Source organism: Stegastes partitus, unplaced genomic scaffold (assembly GCF_000690725.1).
Source record: "Stegastes partitus isolate 25-593 unplaced genomic scaffold, Stegastes_partitus-1.0.2 Scaffold53, whole genome shotgun sequence".
NCBI lineage: Eukaryota > Metazoa > Chordata > Actinopteri > Pomacentridae > Stegastes > Stegastes partitus.
The window spans coordinates 929135-951173 of NW_007577784.1; the positions used below are offsets into that span (position 1 = coordinate 929135).

The following is a 22039-nucleotide window of genomic DNA, read 5'->3' on the forward strand; positions in this document are numbered from 1 at the left end:
TTGTATCTGTATTACAGTCTGCAGGGAGCGGACAGCGTTCGCATTGGGCTTCTGGAGGAGGACATCTTCTGGCAGCGGGTCCTGCAGCAGAGACACATCCATGAGGAAAGGTCAATTACATTTATGTTGGCGACTTATCAAAATATTTGTTTAAGAAGAGACCAACTTGATATCAAAGGCAAGAAATAACTTCATTAAAATGTTAACTTCTGTTCAAATCTTTAGTCTGTTTTACAGAAGTGCATCCATGTGTCAAAACTTTCATTGTTTCTTTTATTTTCCACAATATAAGAACATAAGAGTCCACAAATTCTAATTCTAAATTTACTGAATATAGACGCTCCCTCATCTGCCAGTTAAACAACTCTAGCAAACAAGCATGTGAGAAGAACTGCATTACCCAGCATGCCTCACCTGTATGCCCAAGAGGGCGCTGACACAAGCTTCAGACGCATCACAGATAGCTGTGAGGTCATGACCTCCCTCGAGGGACAAAACCACACGACCTCCTGCTAGCGACATCAGCTGGCGGGTCAGGAAGCCGAAACCTGCGCAGAAACGTTGACTTTAATTAGAAACCATGCAAAAAATAAAAAAGTAAGAGTAAAGCTTGGCAGGTGAGCTGCAATCACCAAACCACTTACTGCAAGAGTTACCAAAAAAGAGTATTGCTATAACTTCCAATATTCTATGAAAACGTGTATTTTTACTGTGGAGATCCTCCCACAGCAACATACCAACTACTAATTACTATAATTATGGTCACATCAGTGATGAAGCGAGGCATGGAAGAAGGCACAATCCCGCTCTTTGGTCCGCGCTCGACAGGAGCTGTAATAATCTATTAATATCTCCATAATACCCACAGGACCATAAAGTAAAGTTCTTATTAGCGTCTCATGCTAAAAACAAGACCTTGAGGTAAGGACCGGAGGACGCAGTGTGCAGTCTGTGGCGGAGAGCCGTGCTTACATTTGGCGGAGACCTTGTACCCTCCCAGAGGAGCGGGGTTTCCCTCGGCGGCGTCGAAGCCGGCCGACACCAGAACGACGTCCGGGGAGAACTCCTGGGCGATCGGCATCACCACGGACCTGCAGGGACAAACACACACAGACGGTCCTCTGTAAATGCAAACCACTGGAACTGGTTCTACTGGTTGTTACGTGGAGGTTCATACATGACATTATTGAACCCTCTGAACCTCAAACAGTTTCTTTTTTTTTTTTTGCTCCTGTCACATTTTTCCTTGCTGTGGGCTCATTTGAAGTCCTGCACCTCTATGAAAACAGCACAGAAGTAGAGCGAACTCAGACATTTTCCACAGCATGAAACAGAATAATTATTAGGTAATTTATAAAAATTGAAAAAGTCAGGAGTCGTGTACAAGATTTTCCAAGTGGAAGGGGAAAAAAAATGATGACTCTGAAAACTATACCTACTGTAATACTTTTACAATTTTAATCTGCTGCCAGACTTGTCTCCTATCTGAAAAGCACAGCCTGCAGTTCAGCCGAAAAGCTCCAGAAATTGTCACAAGGAGCGATAAATTAAAATTTTTATTTAAAAGAGACATATAACATTTGTAATATCATGATTTTAGGCTTCGATTTGAATGAGTTTCCTGATAAAATGGTCAGTTCGAGGGCCACTGAAAGGTTGAAAATCTGATGATTATGGACTCAGAGGGTTAAACCATAATGTCAGTGTGTAATTAGATTTTTTACTAGCTTTTAACCACCAACGTAAATAAAACATCTGCTGAGTTTTGACATGTTCTATTGCAGCGTTGCACCGTAACACGCGCCTATTGTTTAAAAACAACACACCGAACACGTCAGAAACACACCACTGCTGCTGCACGGGCATGCGACGATTTAAATTGCATGTGTATCGTAGATTTGTATTTTTATTTTTTCTGATACGGTGCCCACTTTGAGCCTTAATTACACAGTTGAGCTCGAAGAATAGAACGGCAGGAAACCGGACTTTTTCTTTGGAGCCACATAAAAAGCAATAGTGAAATAACAACACACTGTGTTCGTCTAGTCAAAGGCCAGAAGAGTTCAAATACCATGACACAAACGATTCTGTGAGCGCTCACGGTACAGAGGCGGGGTTATGGCTAACGTGTTTAAAGTGCACAAAATCAAAAACTGTGAAAAAAAAGCAACTGGTGACATCACCACTATCACAAATTCTGCACAATTTGGGGAAAAAATGCTCATATTTCTGTGATATAAACTGCAATCTGAACAAATAGAGGAATTTTAAATGATATTATTATTAAATGCTAATATTTAGTCATAGTTATTTCGTAATGGAGTGCATCTACAGTGAAATGAAAAGGCGATTTGGAAGCTTTCTAATGTGGCGTAACACCGGTAAAGACATCCAGAGCTGTGGTTTGCTTTGGATTTGACTCAGATCTGGCTTCGCTCTCATCACACAGAGCTTTGAGAAATTAGTTGTGTTGCCACGTATAGTTGCAACAATCCACCTCTGTCTGAGTACCTGTTTTTCGTCAACATCACCTCGTCTGCAGCCGAAATATTCCGATTTTTTTGGCTTCTTTTTGCAACCAAACCTTCCTTCTTCTGCTCGTTTTGCTGTGCACACGTTGAGCCTGCATGTCAACAAGCTCCGAGCGATGTGAGCAATCTCAAAATTGGAGTAAATTGGTGTTCTGTCAGACTTCACAGAGTGTTTTTTTTATCCACACTCTACAATGTGAAACAACATGTTGTGTGCTGAGGAGTTAAATTGCACTGAACAGAAACGAGGAAACGCACACGTTAAATAAAAAAGCCAATTCTCAACCTTACAAAAGCAAACTTACAAACAACAAGCTGATATTTCACAACTAGCACAACAGCTGATTTAACAGACAGTTAGGCATTGATCCTTTCATCCTGTTAATCGATCACCTGTAGGATGTGCAACATGGCTGAACCCCTTTAACTTTTCGTGAGTGCTTCAAGTACCAAGACAAACTCCTTCTGACTCTGACAGACTTTAAACATGGATTTGTTTCATCAGTTGGCTCACGAGGACCGACTTTAAGACTCCGCGCAGCTCTTTTCCAATCAAATCGGGCAGTCTCCCAGAGATAACAAATATTAATGATCCAGTCTAAAGCAGCCATTAAACATGACAAGTGAAACTAAGGCTGGGCTGATCCCAGACTCAGCAGCTCAAACACAGCTGACAAATGACTTATTGTTTCTCCGCCGGAGAAGCTGCGGAGCCTCGAGTAAAGACGAGTGTGTTTTGTCAGCTCTTATGGCTGCGCCGTGCTGTTTGCGGACTTCAAACAAGTGGAAGATTTCCTTAATGCTATTGTTGTTAGGAAGAAAGCGGCGCTGTCAAGAGGTGCAGAGAGAGAGGCTCGACTCGGCGGCTCGGAGCTGTCGGCGGAGTTCAAAGCCGCGGCGTGCGAATCTGTTTCCCATTAGAGGCTTGTCACTCTCCTCACGTCATTGACAACACGGAGAAAAAGAGGAAAAGCGGTCCATCTGGGATCCATTTACCTTCATTATTCTGCCTGGGGACTTTGGAGACCTCCCTCCCTCCCCTTCACACACACACAAACACACACACATTCGAGCTCACATGCACACATCCAAACACATACTGCTGTCATGACTGCATGCAGATGGACAACATGAGCTCATGGACAAAAATGAGAGATAAAAAAACACACAAACCAGCATACCCACGCGATTATGCAACACAAAGACGGCACACACACATGTAAACATGCGGCGTGAATGATCATCATGTCAGCAGTGCGTTAGGTTCTAATTCACCATATAGCAGGATTGAACTTCATCATAATGGCGTGGATATGAAGCGGGAGCATGCCCACTCATCCCCACACACTCCTAACCGCAAATCCCACCTCCCCTGTAGACCCATTAAAGCTGCCACGGTCCCCCCAGAGAGAGTAACTACAGACAAACTAATGGAAAGACGGAGAAGGGGGGGAAACGAGTGCGGAGGAGAGGAGGGGACGCTTATTAAAGATCAATCAAGGGAGGACAGGAAGAGGGTGTGTGTGTGTGTGTGTGCGTGTGTGTGTCGGGCGGCGGTGATGGAAAATAAAGTGGGGGGTGGTGGTGGTGGTGGTGGTGGGTGAGAGTGAAGGATAAGGTGAAAATACACCAAAGCTCCCCCCCATCTGAAGCTTGAGCACTTTCAAACCTTAACCCATAAAATGCGTTCCATTAAACTTTTTTTCCCCCTCTTTTGGAAACTTTATTAATTACAAAGGGTGTGTGAGATGTGGAGGCCCTAAAGGTTTAAAATATAAATGCTCTTTTTGAGTTGCTAAGTCAAAGTAAATGATGTGTTAATAATTACAAACTCGCACTAATCTGAGTCCGATATTCCAGAACAATCAGTTTATTTTCACTTAATAAAAGATGACATTTAGCTTTCTTTCCTTCTGTTCTAAGACCTCAGAATCGGTTGATGTCTGTTCATGTTTCAGGTCTGTAAAGTTTGCGTGCGACACAATTACTCTGAACAACTGATCTGGCCTCCAGGTGTCAGAGACGCTGACCACGCTCGTGTCCGTCTTTGCTGTCTATCCACATTTCTTTCTCTCCCATCGTTGCACAAATTCGGTTTCCCCGCATCGGTTTAACATTTCCACAGCTATTCTTTAAATCTATGAATCCCAACTCCGCTCACATCTTTAAATCGGTATTATTTTCTACAATTATTAGAGAACTTTTTGATGTGGGGAACTCACGCTTCAGGCGCATTAAAAAAAACAAATAGAGAACTACTTGGAACTTCTATTAAGCCCAGATCTGAATACAAGGACATATGAATGGCATTATGTTGAAAAAAAACCCCAACTTTCTGTTTTAAATGTCATCATTTAATACCCCTGAAACCTAAGGAAGGTTTCTCACCATGCAAACAAAGCCAGCATTATGCAGCTCGCTCTGCTCACAACTTTCTTTGGTCTGATTTTTAAGGAACAAACAGGGTGGGTCAGCTGGATCAGAAAACTTTACATGTTGTGCAATTCAAAAACGGCACTAAATGCTTTTCTTCTAGAGGAGACACCGTTACAACAAGGCCTGCTAGAAAACACGCAGATGGAGGAGGCTGTTATTACCACCAGGCGGATGCATATTACTTGTTTACCGCGCGCTTTACTTCCACTCTGAGTCGTAATCTAATCTCGGTAAAAACCTAAGTGTTGGCAAAACTGGACATGCCGCTGCCACGGAGGTGATCTGTTCCACCTCACAAACACCGTGTCCTGGCCCCCCCACCCACATCCTCCCACTCTGAATTAATATCATAGCAAAAGCTGTCTTTTTTTCTCAGAGGTCAGGGTCGCGCTACAAAGTCCTGGAACAAGCGAGGAATCCTTTAGAAGTTTTCTTAAAAACCAGCAGTATTATGAGAACAAATCTCAGTGATGTTACACATTATTGGAGCTGCAAAGCAATGACAGGAACTAAACGCACCAGCAGATCACTTGTTGTTAGACTTCAGATTATGGTGCACCGCTCTGATGTGCATGTTTTTCTATACATGTGTTTACGTGCATGCTCCCCCCCTCCTCCTGCCACTGCGCTCCTTTTCCAGTAACCATGCGGTCGCCACAGTTTCCTTGGGGTTGGATGCACCAGACAACCAAAAAGCCCACACAACTGAAACTTTATTGGTGCTAAACACCCACCGATGACAATTATCCAACCCACCAGCAGGAAGTAACGGTCCGCAATCTGTCAAACACAAGACCTGGAGACCATTTACTGTAAAACATCTGAAGTTATTGGAAGCGGGGAGCAGCAGACACATGCTTTCCAAATGACAAGGATTATTAATTGCGCAAGAAGTACGTCAGAGGCGATGCGAAGCCGAACCTCTGATCAGCTTCGGCGTGTTTGTTGTGGCTTAGTGAAAAGGAAACGAGAGGAATTATCCGAATATCCTCATCCTGATCAATAAAAACTGGAACAGAGGTAGTGGCAAAACTGTTAGGATTAACTGAGACTTGTTGCTCTGATCTACTACATTTCACATCCTGACGCAAATTAAAGACAGAAAAATAATCTGCTTTTAATATGCACTGGACTGACTTCCACTTCACGCTGGAACAGAAATGCTTATTTTCACTACACTCTCTAAAATTCTGCAAAACACATAGACTAAAGACATACAGATGTGGAACAAATTAAAGGAAAAACATTTTAAAAAGTGGAGAGTACAATATGTAATGTCACGCAACGACTGGAGATGCTTCCACAGCTCCCCTCTCGTCTTTGTGTTGCACTGTTTTACCAGAGCGGGAGTTGTTTCTACCTGAATGCAGCGAGGTACTCAGCGTCTCCCATGGGCGGGTCCAGTCCTCCTGTGAACGCCACGTTCACGTTGAAGCCCTCACCGGCTCCAGAACCCACCTGAAAACAAAACTTTGTTTAGAATTGATTCTTGTGATAGTAAAGCCCAGAGTACTGAGCGTCCTGGATGTCACGCACCTCGGCCGGCGACCCGCTGCCGGGGAAGAAGTTTCCGTCGTCGTAGCGATGAAGCGAGATGTAGAGAACGCTGGGGTCGCTGTAAAATACCTCCTGGGTGCCGTTACCATGGTGCACATCCTGAGACGCATCGATAAAACAATTAGCAATATTACGGTGCGATACTTGAGGACGTGTTGCCAGAATCTCATCTCACGAGGCGTCTCACCCAGTCAACAACGAGGATCTTGCTGACGCTGAGTTTGTGTTGGAGCTGCTTGGCAGCAATAGCCACGGAATTGAAGTAACAGAAACCCCTGAAAGACACACAGAGAATGAGATGTACAGACCTCGACATGAAAATAAAAAAGCAATGAATGTCTTTGTGAGTACACACACGGGGATATTGGAAAGTCTTTGTGTCTCTGACTTGTGCGGAGAGTTTTTCCCTGTGTGTGTTGTGTCTTTTAAAAAGGTTTGTTTCCATGTCTGCACACACTCAGTCTTGATGAGAGCATCAGCTGAAGTTTTTGTGTAAAATGTTTAGATTCTTTCCCATCGTGTCCGACCATCAGGGATGCATCCCACTGACCCCAAACTCATTCTGCAGCATGTCGGCCAGCTAAGGTTGTAAAACACTACATCAATGAACTTTACAGACAAGAAGGGGCAGGAGCTCAGGAGTAATACTTAATAATAAAGACTTTTTTTTTGAAATGCCATGAAAATCCAGGTCCAGGCGCTCAAGGTGGATTTGGAAAGTAAAAGGTTTTGACTTGAGTGGGCTGCAGAGGAAACCCACCAGTGTTTCTTTAAAGGTTTTAGTCCACTGCTGCTTTTCAACCCACTTTGAGTACCTGGATTTTTATCTTTTATTCCACTTTTCAGGTGCAATTCTTCCACCTTCCTTAATAACAAAAACTTGATTTAATGTGTAAATGACCCAAAGCACACAGAAAGAATCATAGAGAGAGAGCTGGTAACATTTTAAAGGCAAAAGGTGGTAATAGCTAATATTAATTTTAGTTTATTTTCCTGTGCTACACATGAAAATGTAAAACAATGCAGTAGTTGTATAAGGTTGTATTTAGGAGACATGAGAAAAACACGAGTAGCCGCAACATGGGTAGAAAAAAAAACAGTAAAAACAATTAATCTTCTGCATTTCAGCCATTTGTCTTCTATCATGTTGTTAAAGCTGCTGACAGCACAATACAGCAACAGTCAAACTCACCCTGATGGGGCTGAGCATGTGTTTGAATAACACACACACACACACACACACACACACACTTACATGGGATTGGAGGGATCCGCATGATGCCCCGGCGGTCTGACCACAGCAAAGCCGTTCTGTGCAGAAGAGGACGAAGCCATTAATCAGCGTTTCAGTGGACATAATGAGCTTTAATCGTACCGTTGAGAAGGTTTTATCATGTACGAATATATCACAGTTTGGGCAAATCTAAAGAAGGTACAATCGCACTTCCAAAAATCAAAACCCGACATTTGAAAGTTGCTCTAAGGGTTCCAGTCTTAATCTAAACAACCCTTAATCTCTGTAGTTCATCTGATTTCAAGGTGACTCATCTTAATCACGGCTTTGACGATCTGATTGTTTTGCATTAAAAAAGCTTTTAAATCTAAAAGTGTAACATCAGAGATTTCGTTAAAACACATGCTCGCATGCCAGACTGCCAGCAATGTTTAGAGACAATGGAAGCCCTTCAAGATGCTCATTATGTTGTCCTGTGAACTCGTATGTTTAGCATGCATAGCCAACAATATGTATAGTCTGTGGTTTGTAGTGCAGCGAGCTGGTTGTGTGTCACCACTGCTCTGACACTGAAGCATTCTTGTTTTTCTTTCTCTTCCTGCCCTCCGTTATTCACACGATCTCCTCTGTTTGTTTGGGGTGAAACGTTTTAGAGCGAACCTGCCAGCTACAAGTATTTTGTTCATTTTTAAAAGGGGAAAAAGGAAAAAAAAAGACCGGAATGTAAACATATGATTTGTACAACTCCGTGTTCATCCCGGAGTTTTAGCTGCTGCGAGGAAGAAAAGCAAGAAAACTGAACCCGGTCCATGTTTGAAGTGGCTCAGCGGCTCCTGAAGGCAGGAGGAGGAGTTAATGTTTCTCCCTGAGCCTGGTGGTTAACTTACAGAAACAAAACACCAAGTCTGGATACAAACTGCAGCATTACAAAAACAAGTTCCTGCAGTTATTTCTGGCCCCGTCATCCAGCGCCTCACAAGCAGTAAATTTTTACGCAGAGGGATAAAGTTCAATAACGTCGCTTTTCCACCTCCTGACATAACAATGTGCAGATAGCATGTGTGTAGTGTGAGGACATCTGTGGATGTGTTCACTGTCATGTGTCTGCAGGATTATGCAAAAACCACCAGGCTGAGTTCCAAATTAATTTAATTACTTATTCGACAAAAATTGGAATTAATTTCACATTTTTCTTTGTGTTTGCAGGTGTTACCACCACAGTAAATAAACAGTGGCTCTTTTAATTCAGTACAGTTGCATATATAAAGCCATAGAAAATGATCTATCTATTATTTATTATAACTAATCTAATTCAAAAACAAAGTTCAGATTATTGCACAACTACGGAGCCCGTCTGGTGACATCGATAAGAAATAGAAATAACTCGTTCCCACGCATTAGTTAATCGTGGCCACGAGTTATTAATGAGTGGGAACGACATAGTTAAATTGTGGCCTCGCATTACTAACATGAAGAAACAAGAGAAGTTGTGGAGCACAGTGCGGTCATACCAGCTGTCGATTAAGGACAACGGGCGGACGATTTCATTTTATTCTAACCTTGGAATGAACTACACCGATATCCTGCGATGAAACACCGTCGTTCCCACACATTAATAACTCGTGGCCACGATTTACTAATGCATGGGAACGAGTTATTCTTATTTCTTATCGATGTCACCAGACGGGCTCCGTACACAACAGCCAGGTCGGGAAATTAATTAGTTCCCGTACTAGGCTCTGTGTAAACACCAAAAAGTCCCTGAACTGTTGGTCACAGCTGAGTCACTGATGGCTCCACCATTGTGCCAAGCAGGTTTTTTTGTTCTGCTTAACCCTCCTACTACCTTCAAATTCACTGACATCTTTGGGTTCAACTTGGCCCCAGCGTTTTAAACCTCCAGAACATTAAAAAAACTGTCACCCAAGTTTATGTGTAAGTCGTCCTTCAATCACTTATTTAGAAACCATATATCACGATTATGTTTTGCCCGGTTCCCCCCTGACTGAATGGCATCTCACAGATGAGCAGTTTAAAGACCATCGGAAAGTGAAACAGCCGGTTTTACAGTTGCTGTCTTTAATAAATGGTGTCATTTTGGGGATTTTCTTTTGAGAAAAACAAACTTTTTAAAACCTTTTGATTAGTTTTGGGGTTCAGACGGTTACTGTAAATTCCAGACTATAAGCTGCGACTTTTTTCAGACGCTTTGAACACTGCGGCTTAAACAATGATGCAGCTAATTTATGGATTATTACGAGTTTTACGAATATGCCTCGAGGCGACAGTGACATTGACAACAAGAGAGAGACTGAGGAAGCGTGTGACGAAGTGATTCTGAGGCTGTTCAACTCCGACACTGAAGACTTTAGTGGTTTTAGTGCACAGGAGGAAGATGAAGATAGCGATCAATGACTTTTCCTGGTAGGCTGCTGTATTTTTTTTTTCTTAACCAGCCGTGTTACAGGAACTGTTTGGGAAAAAAAACACATTTATGATACGTATTTGTGTACGTTACTGGTATGTATTTAATTAAAAGTTGAAAATATCTCTCTGTGTAAATATCTCCTGTTACAACGTGGACACCTGCTGCTTATAGACAAGTCAGCCTCCATATGTACACTTTTTGTTTCCTTTTTAAAGTTGTGGCTTATATTCATGTGCGCTCAATAGTCTGTAAATTACGGTAAATTTGGTTCTGACTTACTTAAAATCATGAGATAGGGCTCAGCTTTGGTAGAGTTCTGCAAACGCACTTCTAGTTTCGACTCGTTGACTCCGTTAGAACGCCGTTACCGCCGACACACTTTCAAGTGCAGCAAACCATAAATACAAAGTGTGAACCTCTTGTGTCCTGTGTGTCTCTTTAACGCCGCGAGGTTCAGTTTCTCACCTTTAGCTCTCCTTTGGCCACTCTGAACGACAGCTCAACAACGCTGCCTGCCGCCATGCGGGACGCCGTGGAGGTGTGTGACTCGTTCCAGATGGTGTCATTATCAACCTGTCAATCAAAACGCAGATGACGGACAAGGATTAAAAGAAATCTACCCCTAAACGTGGAGCTGCACCTAACATTCAGCGCTACATCAACCCTCGCCACGTCCTAAAACCCTCTGCACGGATGTGACTCAGGACTAACGATGTCACTTCTACTCTTCCATTGCGATCCATATTTGCAAGTAATTTTCCTTTCCATTCTGTTTTTCCTCTCCTCTGTTTGTTCACAAACTGGCATAGCTGTCCATCTGGCTCGGACAATGAAATCCGAGGCATTTCTTTCATCCCTGGTCACGGACATGTTGTTCTCATTAGTCTGACTTGTCATGGTTCGACGCAGACTGTCAGGCAAACATTAGCGTCGGGCCGAGCCAGCGTTCTCTTCCTCTTTAATATCCTGTCTTTATTTCTGTCTTTCGTGTAATTTTGCCCTTTCTTTCTTTGAAACAATATCAGCTTTCATCCGTGCAGTGATTGTGGCGCTTTGTGCAGCGTTCATTAAGAGCTTTGGGAGAATTATGATCGTTTCTTACCCCTACGCCGCCACATGGTAACATCACAAACATCCTTTGAGAGAGGATTCCTGCAGGAACAGACACAAATTCACACATTAAAACAAAAATACATAGGCTTTTTGTCAGTACACATGTTTGTGAGGCTATTTACACACCAGCCAGTTTGCGGTTGTCCAGTTTGAGTCTGTTGAGCGGGTTGGTGCCGTATAGCAGCACATGGCGCTCTGTATGGACCGACTGCAGCTCCTCCAGGGTGGCTTTACGACCGCGAATACTCTGCGTGGACAAAACATCAATATAACATCAATATATATGCAATACTTGAAAAAATTTAACACTATACGCCAGGAATATGACAAGAGGAATCAAACACACATCAATAATCGTTATCAGTGGCTAACAGGGCTGCATGATTTTAGAAAAAATAATAATTCTGTGATATACAGCCTGTTTATCACAATTACTCTTTGATTCTGGAATATTTTGAATTGCATTTTGAACAGAGTATTGCATTCACGTCCAAGCTATGCTACATTCCTGCTAATATACAAACCTGCACCACAATAAGACTCATAATAAGGTTCTTCTTCACCTGAATGCAGGCTTTATTCCAAAGAAAAAATATAGACAAAACTGTACAGAAACGCTAAACTTGCTGAACATCTGCATTAGAAGCTAGCTGGGCAGCCGTGCACAGAGAAGCCTCTAGTCTCCACTCAGTTACTGCAGAGCAGCAGCTCAGACCATGTGTATGACCAAACACTGCTTTGAAAAATATGAAAGAAGGTGTTTAAATGTCAGATTTAGCGAAGATCAAAGTGATTTTTTTTTTTATCCACGTGGACTTTCTGTAAGTGCGGCATTCAATATCATCATTGATCATTTATTTGAGAAGCCAAAGTCATGATCACGAGCAACATTCCATTAACCCTTTCGACACTAAGTAAATGTGTATTCTTTATACCAGGGGTGTCCAATCCTGGTCCTCGAGGGCCACAATCCTCCATGTTTTAGATGTTTCCTTCTTCCAACACACCGGATTCAGATGATCAGCTCATCATCAAGCTCTGCAGAAGCCTGATAACGATCCTGATCATTTGAATCAGGTGTGTTGGAAGAAGGAAACATCTGAAACATGCAGGATTGTGGCCCTCGAGGACCAGGCTTGGGCACCCCTGCTTTATACACTTCAACACAAAGTATCTTTGGCTTGAAATTCATGGTTTTGATCACTCATAAATCCTCGAGTAGATGTGACATCACGACATATCTGGTATCAGTCAAAAGTAGGCAAGTTGACAGCTAAATATATGAAAGTTTACTCTTGTCATATACATACAGGTGTGAAAAAGAAAAGGTAAACTTCATAATTACCAGGGATATATGCAATTAATTATCAGTTCTTATATACTGAGACATCAGTCAAAGGCTTGTAATTAATTAGTTAGTTTTGATGGCTTATAAACATTTTGGAAACGAGGCAGCAAAAATCCAGTTTTCTGGTGATTTCTGGGGTCAAACGACATCATTTTACTTCATTTGCATAATTTATTTCATGACTGAATCGCTTGTTCGCATACGGGGATTCCTACTGATAGCCAGTCAAAATGAATGTAACAGAAAGTCGCCATACACCGGAGCCCACTGTACCGGGCTGCAGGGTTGAACGGGAGTCGTGATACCAGCCCAGGATAGCGGGCTCTAGTGTTGAAAGGGTTAACTGCCCTACAGCTGTTTTGTTTTTTTTTGCAACCAGATCCTTCTTCTCAGTGTTTCTCTCCTGCTCCTTAATCGTTTTCGCCGTGCACACGTGCAGCCTGCATGCCAACAAACTCTTGTAAATAGAGAAAAAAAAACCAAAACACTCCAATATTTGCCTCACTTCACCTGCAGTGCAGCTACAGTGCACGCGTGGATGCTGAAACCACACATCAGCGTCTAATAAAACACCTCCAGCAGCCGAGCCGGCGTGTTTTGCATGTGTGCGTCTCCGGTGTCGTACCTCACACTGTCCCCTCAGGCCTCTCTCCTGTAGTCGGGACCAGATGCTCTGTATCCTCCCAGCATGCTCCGGGTGGCTGCTGTTATCTCCGCACGTACACTGGTGTTTCAGCATTTGAGAGTCGTACACCAGGCCTGCACACACACACACACACAACACAGAATCCGTGTCAACATGCCGCATAATACGCTGATTATTCAAAGCAGAAGCCAAAACACGACTGTTATTGCTGACTCCAGCTGTTTCATTGCTGTCTATTTACTGGAAACATGTTTGTGGCAGCTCAGGTTTTTTAAAATTCTTTCTTTTAGTTTAATTATACTGTGAATTTGCTCTTTTTTCTGGTTTCAAGATCATCAGTTCATCTGTTTTTTCATGAGCTCAAAGGAGACAGAGATTGTCCTGGCGTTACACACTGAGAGCTAAATGAAATGTGATTTTTCTGATCCTCTAGGACGATTCGTTCTGGGGGATATCCCACGTCCCGCCTCACGTCGGACTCACCGGTGGTGAAGCGAGGTTTGCTGCCGCTGTCCTGTGCAGCCAGGCTCAGAGGTTTCTCGGGCAGGGTGAGGGAGGTGGAGGCCGGGGACGACTGTGTGCGCGACAGGGGCCGATGGACGCCCAAACCACCGCCGATCCCGCCGCCGCCGCCGCCGCCGCCACGCAGTATGGGGACTGCCAGGGTCTCCATTTGTCGGTGGAGCTGTTGGAGCTGCTTCTGCTGCTCCCATAGCAACGACTAGCGGGGGAGATGAAGGGAAGTCAGTGAAGATTATAAATATTACATTATCCCTTTAACACCCATGTATCATACAGGCTGTCTGGACTTTTTTTTAGATATTTTGGCTGTGAAAGAGTCAGAAATCAGACTATAAGTGATTCTTTTTTCCCCTTTTTTCCAGAATAACCTAAGCTTTCATTTTTTGGCATAAACTGAGTGTTTAAAAATAAAAGCATCAATAATTTAAAGTGAAAATAACAAAAAGCGGATTTGGCTTTTTCAAAACTTTACTGAGATAGAAGGTGGAATTGAACATGAACAAAAGATTAAACAGCAAAAATTGGGAAAATGAACGACAATAAGTATGTGCAAAAAAGGTTTGGGGTCTTGCTCGCTCAGTTTTCCATATATTGTTACTTAATTTGTACAAATGTCCAGGCCTATTTGGGTTTATGTGGCAGATGAAAAGCAGTCCACGTCCACACAGAGACCCCCACAGCACTGCCGGGTTTAATAGAGTTATGTTAAAGATGTCTTAATGTCTTACAGGAGAAAGTGTAGAGCAGAAACATTTGCTTCCTTTGCTTCACATATATACACACAGATGTCGATCTTTCTAAACACGTGAAGCGATTCGTTGTTTTTATTCTAAGTGCTGGAAGTTTTCACAAAGCCTTGCTCCTGTAATATCTTCCATCACAGCCTGGCTATGCGGTTTGTCTGATCAGCGACTGACACGTTCTCCGAGAGAGTAATAGTTCGGCTCACGGTACGCGCACCCTGTCATCATATCAAGCTGAAATATCCACCATGTCGTAATGAGTACTTGTCAAACCGCAAAACCATGAAACGGCAGCGAGCGTCGTGCCAGGGCAGGAGTTAGGTCGCCATCTACAGGACGGCTGTGAGAGGAACATCCCAACTGTGGAGCTGCTTTGTGTTTTTGTGTCTCCAAACCTGGTTGAGGATGAGCGCGTGTTGCAGATTCAGTTGCTCCTCGTGGTTCTTGGACCCGGTCGGCTCCGCCTCCCTCAGCGACTCTGCCCTCGCCCTGCTGTGATAGGTCGGCTCCGTGGGCGAACTCCCGCCGCCGTCCTCCGAGTCCATGTCCTCGGAGGGGATCTGGTGCAGCCTGGGCTTCTCACTGGACTTAGACATCAGCTGCACACACACACACACACACACACACACACAGGGACATGAAAGCTTAATTTTTACATGATCACGCTGAAGTGATGGAAATGTGAGCGTAAATTTGAGATGCTCGGTGGAAAAGATGCACACTGGTGAAGCTTGCTGTTGGGAGAAAACGTCTCAGCAGCATTTCAGTGCTTAATCTGTGGTTTCCACATGCAAGACTCGCTTAAAGAACCTCCAGAAAGCTCCACATATTAGCAGGTAGTTTAAAAGTCCAAACCCCAGCTGCAAATTTCATCCGACCTGAGGTATCGATATGTTTTAGAACTACAGACCGGAGCATGTTCGTACCTTTCCCAGGTGAGTCTGCTGTTTGAGCCTCTCCAGTAGCTGTGTGTTGTGCTGCTGCTGGAGGAGGTGCGTGTGAAGGACACGGGGGCTCTGGGGAAGGGGCTCCGAGCGCGTTCTGCTCAGTGGCTTGTGGGGCTGAGTTCCCCCCGGAGACAGGTGGTCCAACTGGGGGGCGAACTGCAGCGGAACCGAGTCGAGGCCCGGAACTGGAGGGAGACGGGGCGGAAAAGGAGCGTTTGTTTACCAGAGAAGAGACGGACTGACAGGAATGCAGACGCACATTTTTAAAATACACTATCGTCACTATAATGTCACATTTTTAAGATGTTTTAAATAATTTTGCTTCGTCAATGTAGTAAAATCGCAGAAGTTGAGGAGGTAAACCTTTTGAATCTCAAAGTGTGCTGCTGGGTTTAAAAGGTGTGTGGTGTGTTGCAGCATTTATCAGAGTCAGAAGTTGTGAAAATAGAGAGACCAAGTGAATGCTGGACTTCCTCCCGAACTGCTCATCAGTGACGAGCGGTTCCATCTGGAAAATTCACCAAATCTAAACTAAAAATTGTTCCAAATCACTTGATTGTACGGGTCTTATTTAAAGATTTCCCAAAAGCAATGTTGGTTTTAACAAGAATTTATAAAAATAAATAAATAAATACTCTGTTTTTGTCTGTGCAGCCGTGGAGCCACGAATGACTCAGCTGTGTGACTAATAGTCACATGACAAAGGAAGTGAACTGAGCTGAACTGGAGGCTGGTTTTTAAACAGAGCTAATATGAGACAAGCATACAAACTAATTAAAACATGAGTAGTAAAATATCTATAGCATGTAGGCTGTTACTGATTATATCGGTGCCAAAGGAGGACTTGCCATGACTTTAAAAAAAAAAAAAAAAGTAAAAGGTGTTTATTCTTAATGTAACCACTAGGTGGTGCTGTAATGTTTCAGATAATAAAATAAGGAGCCTTTCACAAATCCACTGCTTCTCAAAGAGGCTTTAAGTTAATTAATGTGTTCATTTGCCACCAGCTTCGATATTTTGCATCCTTGAGGATTTTTAATGGGCCACAGCTCTTGTCAAATATATTTTACAAACATGTTGTGTTTCAACATCCTAAATGCTATATGTTTAACATCTCTTTTGTATGTGTCTCACCAGTGAGTAGCGGCGTGTGGACCAGACCGGAGGGCTCCAGGATGATGACAGGCAGGTGAGGGTTCATCTGTCCGGCCTGGTCGTCCCTGCCGAGGGGGAGGAAGACCGGCGAGGCCCCGGCAGCCACCACAGGCACCCGGCCGACCTTCAGAGAGGACAGCTCTCCGTCAGCCTGCACGCACAGTGGAACAACTATGTGGCTAAAGAAAAACCAGCCATCTGACATTCTTCACGGATTAATTTATAGTCCAACAAGATTTTTTTAAAAAGATATGAGGGATGGTAGATTTCATTCACTGAGCCATTCCAGACTGCATCACGCACAGACGTTGACTATAAAAAGTGCTTCTCTCACAACGTAAACAGGACGTATTCCTTTATAACGCAATGCTTAAATGAAGCTGATGACTACATCAGATCATCAGTGTTTACCCTTGAGTTGGCTGGTAGTCCCAGCGTGATGGTGGGCAGAGTGGAGGAACTCTGGATGGTGAAGTTAGCCAGAGTGCCGTCTCGGAGCAGCAGCTTCTGAGCCTGCAAATGTCAAACATCATCACGATTAAAAATGTTGTATTTGTTTTGATGTCTGGTTTGAAATATGGTCATAACATCACCCTTGTCTAACCTGTCTTCTCTGCATTTGTTTGAGACGAGAGAAATAAGAACGCATCTCGACACCTTCACAACTTGGTCTTTATATTTTTCTGCTGCAGTGACCCAAACCGCTGCGGCCTGATGAAACCTAAGCTCGTGTTTTGTCCCGAGCTGTCGTGACGCGGCGGCATCACGAGGCAGACGTCCGCAGCAGGTGTGACAGAGGTTGCTCTGTCCTGACTTTTTGTGATTAAATGAATTATGCATAAACAGCTGACAAACAGTGTTCCCGTGCTCTTGTGTCGTTGCTTTAAACATGTCATTACTCAGTGTCTCGGCACAGCCAATGTACATGGAACGACTCAGGTTTTTTTTTAATCAAAGCACAGGATTACTTGTTTAAAATGTTTTTTCTGTCCTTAAAGAGAAAAATGTGTCTGCAAAAGCACAGAAATGATTTTTTTCTTGATGCTTTTCTCTTCATCCTGATTTGTTCCCCACTATAAAGTATTTTCCTAAACTAGGTGAGATCATTTTAGTTCTGCTTCATTAATATTCTGACAAACTCAACAACACCGGTGCGTGTTTCTTTGCTTGCCTCGTGCGAGAGGCCGCCTGCAGATGGCAGTAGTCCGTTCTCGTTGGGCAGGCTGTCGTTGGGCGAGCTGCAGCCGGAGACCGGAGTGCTGCTGCTGCTGGGGGACGAGTCTGCAGCGAGAGAGAGAGAGAGGCATCATCAAAGCGAGTGAGTAAGAAATGCAAGAATGGAAACCTTCGTGGGACTCATTGAAGTGATTACAGATTGACTCCTTAAGCCCGAGGCTATTTTGAAATTTGCACCTGAAAAAACATTCCCAAATTTAGTCAGTAACAGCTGCGAAAGTGTAAGGGCCCGAAACCTTGGGCTCCACGGATAAGAGACAATTCTGACACACAGCGAGTCTCTTTGACCTTATCGCCAGGCCGGAGTGAAAAGAAACACTTTATTGTAATTAGAGAGAAATTAGCAGCCTCATAACGATGAGTCAGTGATTTTCTAAAAACTCTCAAGCGACAGAAATAAAGCCCAACAAAACGCTGCATCTGTTTCAGTCACAGCAGCAGCTAAACGCGCTTTGCTTAACAACCCTCCAAAAAAAATGGCAACCAGGACAGAAGGGGTTAAAGCTTGAGGATGTGGGTGTTTGCGGCGGTGCCAGGTTACCCAGCGTGTCCGGTACTCGGTGTTTGACGGTGGGCGGGGCGCTCTCCTTGCGGGTCAGAGGACTCTTGCGGGTGTTGAGGTGTTTCTTCAGCTTGTGTTTCACCTTCAGGTTGGGCTCAGATGCTGATTGATTAAAACAGAACGTTACTTAATGTGATGAAGCACCAAAGGTTTCAGGAAGGTACAGTATTTCCACTTAATGAAATCTGCAGATATTTTGATTTGTCACAGCAGAAAAAGCTAATTAAAATCCTATAAAGTGGTATTTTGGTATAAAAGTGACCATTATAATCTAAGTTAACTCTTTGAAGCAGCTTCAGGGCATTTTTCTTTCTCATCTTTCACTGCACAATAAAGTCGTGTACCTCAGCAGAAACAGCTCTGGCTAGAAGTAGATAGATATGTCTTCTGTGCAGTATGACAAAGTCGGAATGGTATAAATCATTAAAAAACAAATGCTACGACTGCTTCTTACATTTTTAATTTGCGTTTATATTTGTCTTCTGTCTGCTCTGTTTAAACACAGCCTGCAGTTCAGCTGAAAAGTCACTTAAAGCTTCTCAGTTGCATCCAGGAGCACAGGATTTATAGTTTTTTATAGAATCCAGTTAGGGCAAATATTTATTTTTCGAATCTTCAAATGAGGCTTTTGATGAAATACCGCTATTTTAATCCTCGACTTTCCTGGAAAGTCCCACATGACAAGTTGAATATCTGTTGATTCTTTCTGTTTTTACAGCTTCCTGCTCTGATAAATGTTTAATTTTGGCGATGTACTCCAGATAACGTTATCGTATGTACCCAGAACATTTGAATCCGTCACTGCCTCACAACACTTTGGCTCAACAACAGCTGTTTTAAATGTGCGGGTTGTGAGGTTCTACCTGCTCTCCGCAGCGGTGTCCCTTCTGAAACCTCAGAGGGAGGCTGCGACAGAGACGAGACCAGAGGCTGGGAGGATACGCTGGGGTCCGGGCCCAGCTTTCTGGAAAAACACAACGCAAACATCCACATTAGGGTAAATAACGACGGCACATGTGGCATATTCAGCACTTTGATGTCTTGCTTCTGTCTGTGCATGTGTGTGTGTGTCACCTGTACGGTACAGGAGGTGCAGTCAGGGAGTTTGTTCTTTCCAGCGCCGCCTGTTTCTGCTTCTTAAGAATCACCTCCTGGAGTTTCTGCTTCACGGCGGAGCTCGCCACCGCACCTGTCAGTCAATGACACCGACCAATCAGAAACCAAGCAGCTCTTGACCTCATATTTGTCAGGTAATGGTCAGCGGCTAAAACTAGCAAGACAGTTCTGTGGGGGACTTTCTGTGTGCAACACAAGCGTGCACGGTGTGGATGCATTCGTGTGTGTGATGCTTTGTACGGCCACTGGTTTGTCTGAGACTATGTCTGCTGCTGTGTGTGTGTGTGTGTTTGCAAACGTGTGCACAAAGAGGTGACAGCAGGTGTTAGCGGTGATCAAGTCAATATTGACCCAGTGACTTTATATGTGCTCAGACCCGAAACTATATTTAACACCACTGTCGTAGCTCCGCTTGTCGGGTTATATTTAGCTCTCATTTCAAAGCAAACAGCTCTGAAAGTGGAGCAACACTGTGCAGCAAAGATGAATACGATCTCTTGCAGGGACTTTCCTCTCAGGCCACAATCAGCGCTGTGGGCCGTAATTATTTTTAAAAGCACTGAAAAGGCTTTATTTAGAGCTCAGTGACAAAAAAATAAAAAAAGACAACTTCAAATGTCAACCAAAACTTGCGGTAACATGTCAGTGAGTTTGGTGTTTGTGTGAATGGACTCACTCTGTTGACTCTTGTCTTTGTGTTTTAGCTGCTGCAGCTCCTGTTGCTTCTCATGGTGCTCCTGCTCTCGCCTCCTCTGTTCCATGTTGAACTACCGACACAAGCACAGATATTAAAACAACGTGTTCTGGATCAATGTGTAAGAAGCTATAATGTTCGACGTCCTTTTACCCGGATGTGCTGGTGCAGCTGCTGCGGGGAGAAGGAGGTGCGCGGTTGCGGAGAGAACGGCGTGAGGAGTAACGGCGGGTGCAGCGGGGTGAGGAGCGCCGTGTCCGAACCAGGGCGCATGCCCCGCTCTCCCACCCTGAGGTCCATGGGAAACAAGGCCGCGCACGACACCGGCACCGCCACCGAAGAATCTGGGAAACGAGAGGAAGAGAGGGAGAGAGGGTCAATTTTCTTCATCCGTGCTAAGAACGGTTGATTTACAAAACACTGTGTGGGAAATCCAAGTGTTTGGGGACAACATGCAAAAAACTACAAATGAATCACGTTGCCATGGGTAAGTGGAGTTTTTGTAGGTGTACACGATACAAGATGTTGCATCATATCACAAGGCCTCAGTTCACCAGACCTCACAGTATGACACCTTTAGCAGGTAAAACGCATGTGTGAGTCACGCTGCACAACACAGGAAGCACTATATATATATAACTTTATATAACACAAGTATTTTCAGCAGGTATGATCATCTTGAGATGAAATCATAGAGACTATTTGGGACGAATGAATCACTCCAGAATGATTAGTTGGTTTTGAAGGGGAGTGCATCTGCACTGAAATAAAAATAATTTTGAAAAGGATGAAAAAAGTCATTTGGAACCTCTCCTATGCTGTAACGCTGCTGAAGGCGTCCAAAGCTGCTGGTTTCTTTTTTTTGTGCTTTGGCTGTCATACGGAGCTTTGCCGTGCTGATTGAAACGGTCAAACAAATTAGTTGCATTGCCTCATGTAATGACAACAATCGCGAGACACCGACAGCAGAGCACCTGTTTTCAGTCAACATCATCTTTTCTGTAGACAAATTATTTCCATACAAACTGATGCCGGGTTTCCTCCTTGTCAGTGTTTCTCTCCTGCTCCTCGCTGTGCACATGTGCAGCCCGCTTGACGTAAACTCTTTATTGTCGATAAAGTTTAAAAACTTTTAATCGGAGTAAATCGTCTCTTGTAGATCAGTCATGGCGAATGGGTTTTCTTTTTGTATCGAGCAGCAAAACAGTTGCAGCATGAAGGTAGAGATGTTACTAGTGTAGCTGTTGTGTTGTTGTTGTTGTTGTTGTTGTTGTTGTTGTTGTTAACACTACATCTAAAAACAACACTGATGCACGACAACATTATAATGGCTTTTATTTTTTTGCAGTGCATTGCACACGCTATCTTAAACTTGTTCTGTACAAAGTCACACACACACACACACACATGCGCACACACACACACACATTTCCATGCTCTTTGCATGCTGTTGGGGCTATTTGCATTGCATGGCTGAGTCAATGGGAAAGATTGCCTCATCCAGCACTAAAAACAGGATCCAGGAAGGGAACAGCTTGGGAAAAGGCTGGGGGTGGTTTCTGTCTGTGAGACACATACACACATACGTCTGCGCATACACACATGCAGATGCACTTGCCTATGCACAAAAAAATGCACAGTGACTCACACTGACACAGAAACACAGCTGTAACACACACACACATTCACGTGTATCCCACCGCACGCGCTCGCTCCAGCACAGATGTGAAGCAAGTGACACACAGACACCTGCACACGTATGTACATATAT

The 22039-nt window shown here is 43.7% G+C and overlaps 1 protein-coding gene across 5 annotated transcripts in view; it reads right to left on the reverse strand.

The window, feature by feature from the left end:
* hdac7a (histone deacetylase 7a) overlaps window positions 1-22039 on the reverse strand; it is a 63668-nt gene that overhangs the window by 4135 nt on the left and 37494 nt on the right. For 4 of the 5 annotated variants that reach the window (XM_008275489.1, XM_008275486.1, XM_008275491.1 and 1 more), the window contains 22 exons: window positions 20422-20612; window positions 20251-20341; window positions 19533-19647; window positions 19322-19422; window positions 18438-18560; window positions 17832-17941; window positions 17072-17173; window positions 16640-16811; window positions 15485-15690; window positions 14954-15157; window positions 13777-14014; window positions 13273-13406; window positions 11426-11546; window positions 11289-11338; window positions 10652-10759; window positions 7780-7835; window positions 6712-6799; window positions 6504-6623; window positions 6328-6425; window positions 973-1091; window positions 415-548; window positions 2-81 (listed from right to left, as the gene is read on the reverse strand). In XM_008275489.1, coding sequence (XP_008273711.1) covers window positions 2-81; window positions 415-548; window positions 973-1091; window positions 6328-6425; window positions 6504-6623; window positions 6712-6799; window positions 7780-7835; window positions 10652-10759; window positions 11289-11338; window positions 11426-11546; window positions 13273-13406; window positions 13777-14014; window positions 14954-15157; window positions 15485-15690; window positions 16640-16811; window positions 17072-17173; window positions 17832-17941; window positions 18438-18560; window positions 19322-19422; window positions 19533-19647; window positions 20251-20341; window positions 20422-20612 — 2761 coding nt within the window. The remainder of the gene's footprint in view (window position 1; window positions 82-414; window positions 549-972; window positions 1092-6327; window positions 6426-6503; window positions 6624-6711; window positions 6800-7779; window positions 7836-10651; window positions 10760-11288; window positions 11339-11425; window positions 11547-13272; window positions 13407-13776; window positions 14015-14953; window positions 15158-15484; window positions 15691-16639; window positions 16812-17071; window positions 17174-17831; window positions 17942-18437; window positions 18561-19321; window positions 19423-19532; window positions 19648-20250; window positions 20342-20421; window positions 20613-22039) is intronic. The other variant, XM_008275488.1, reaches the window with a different exon arrangement.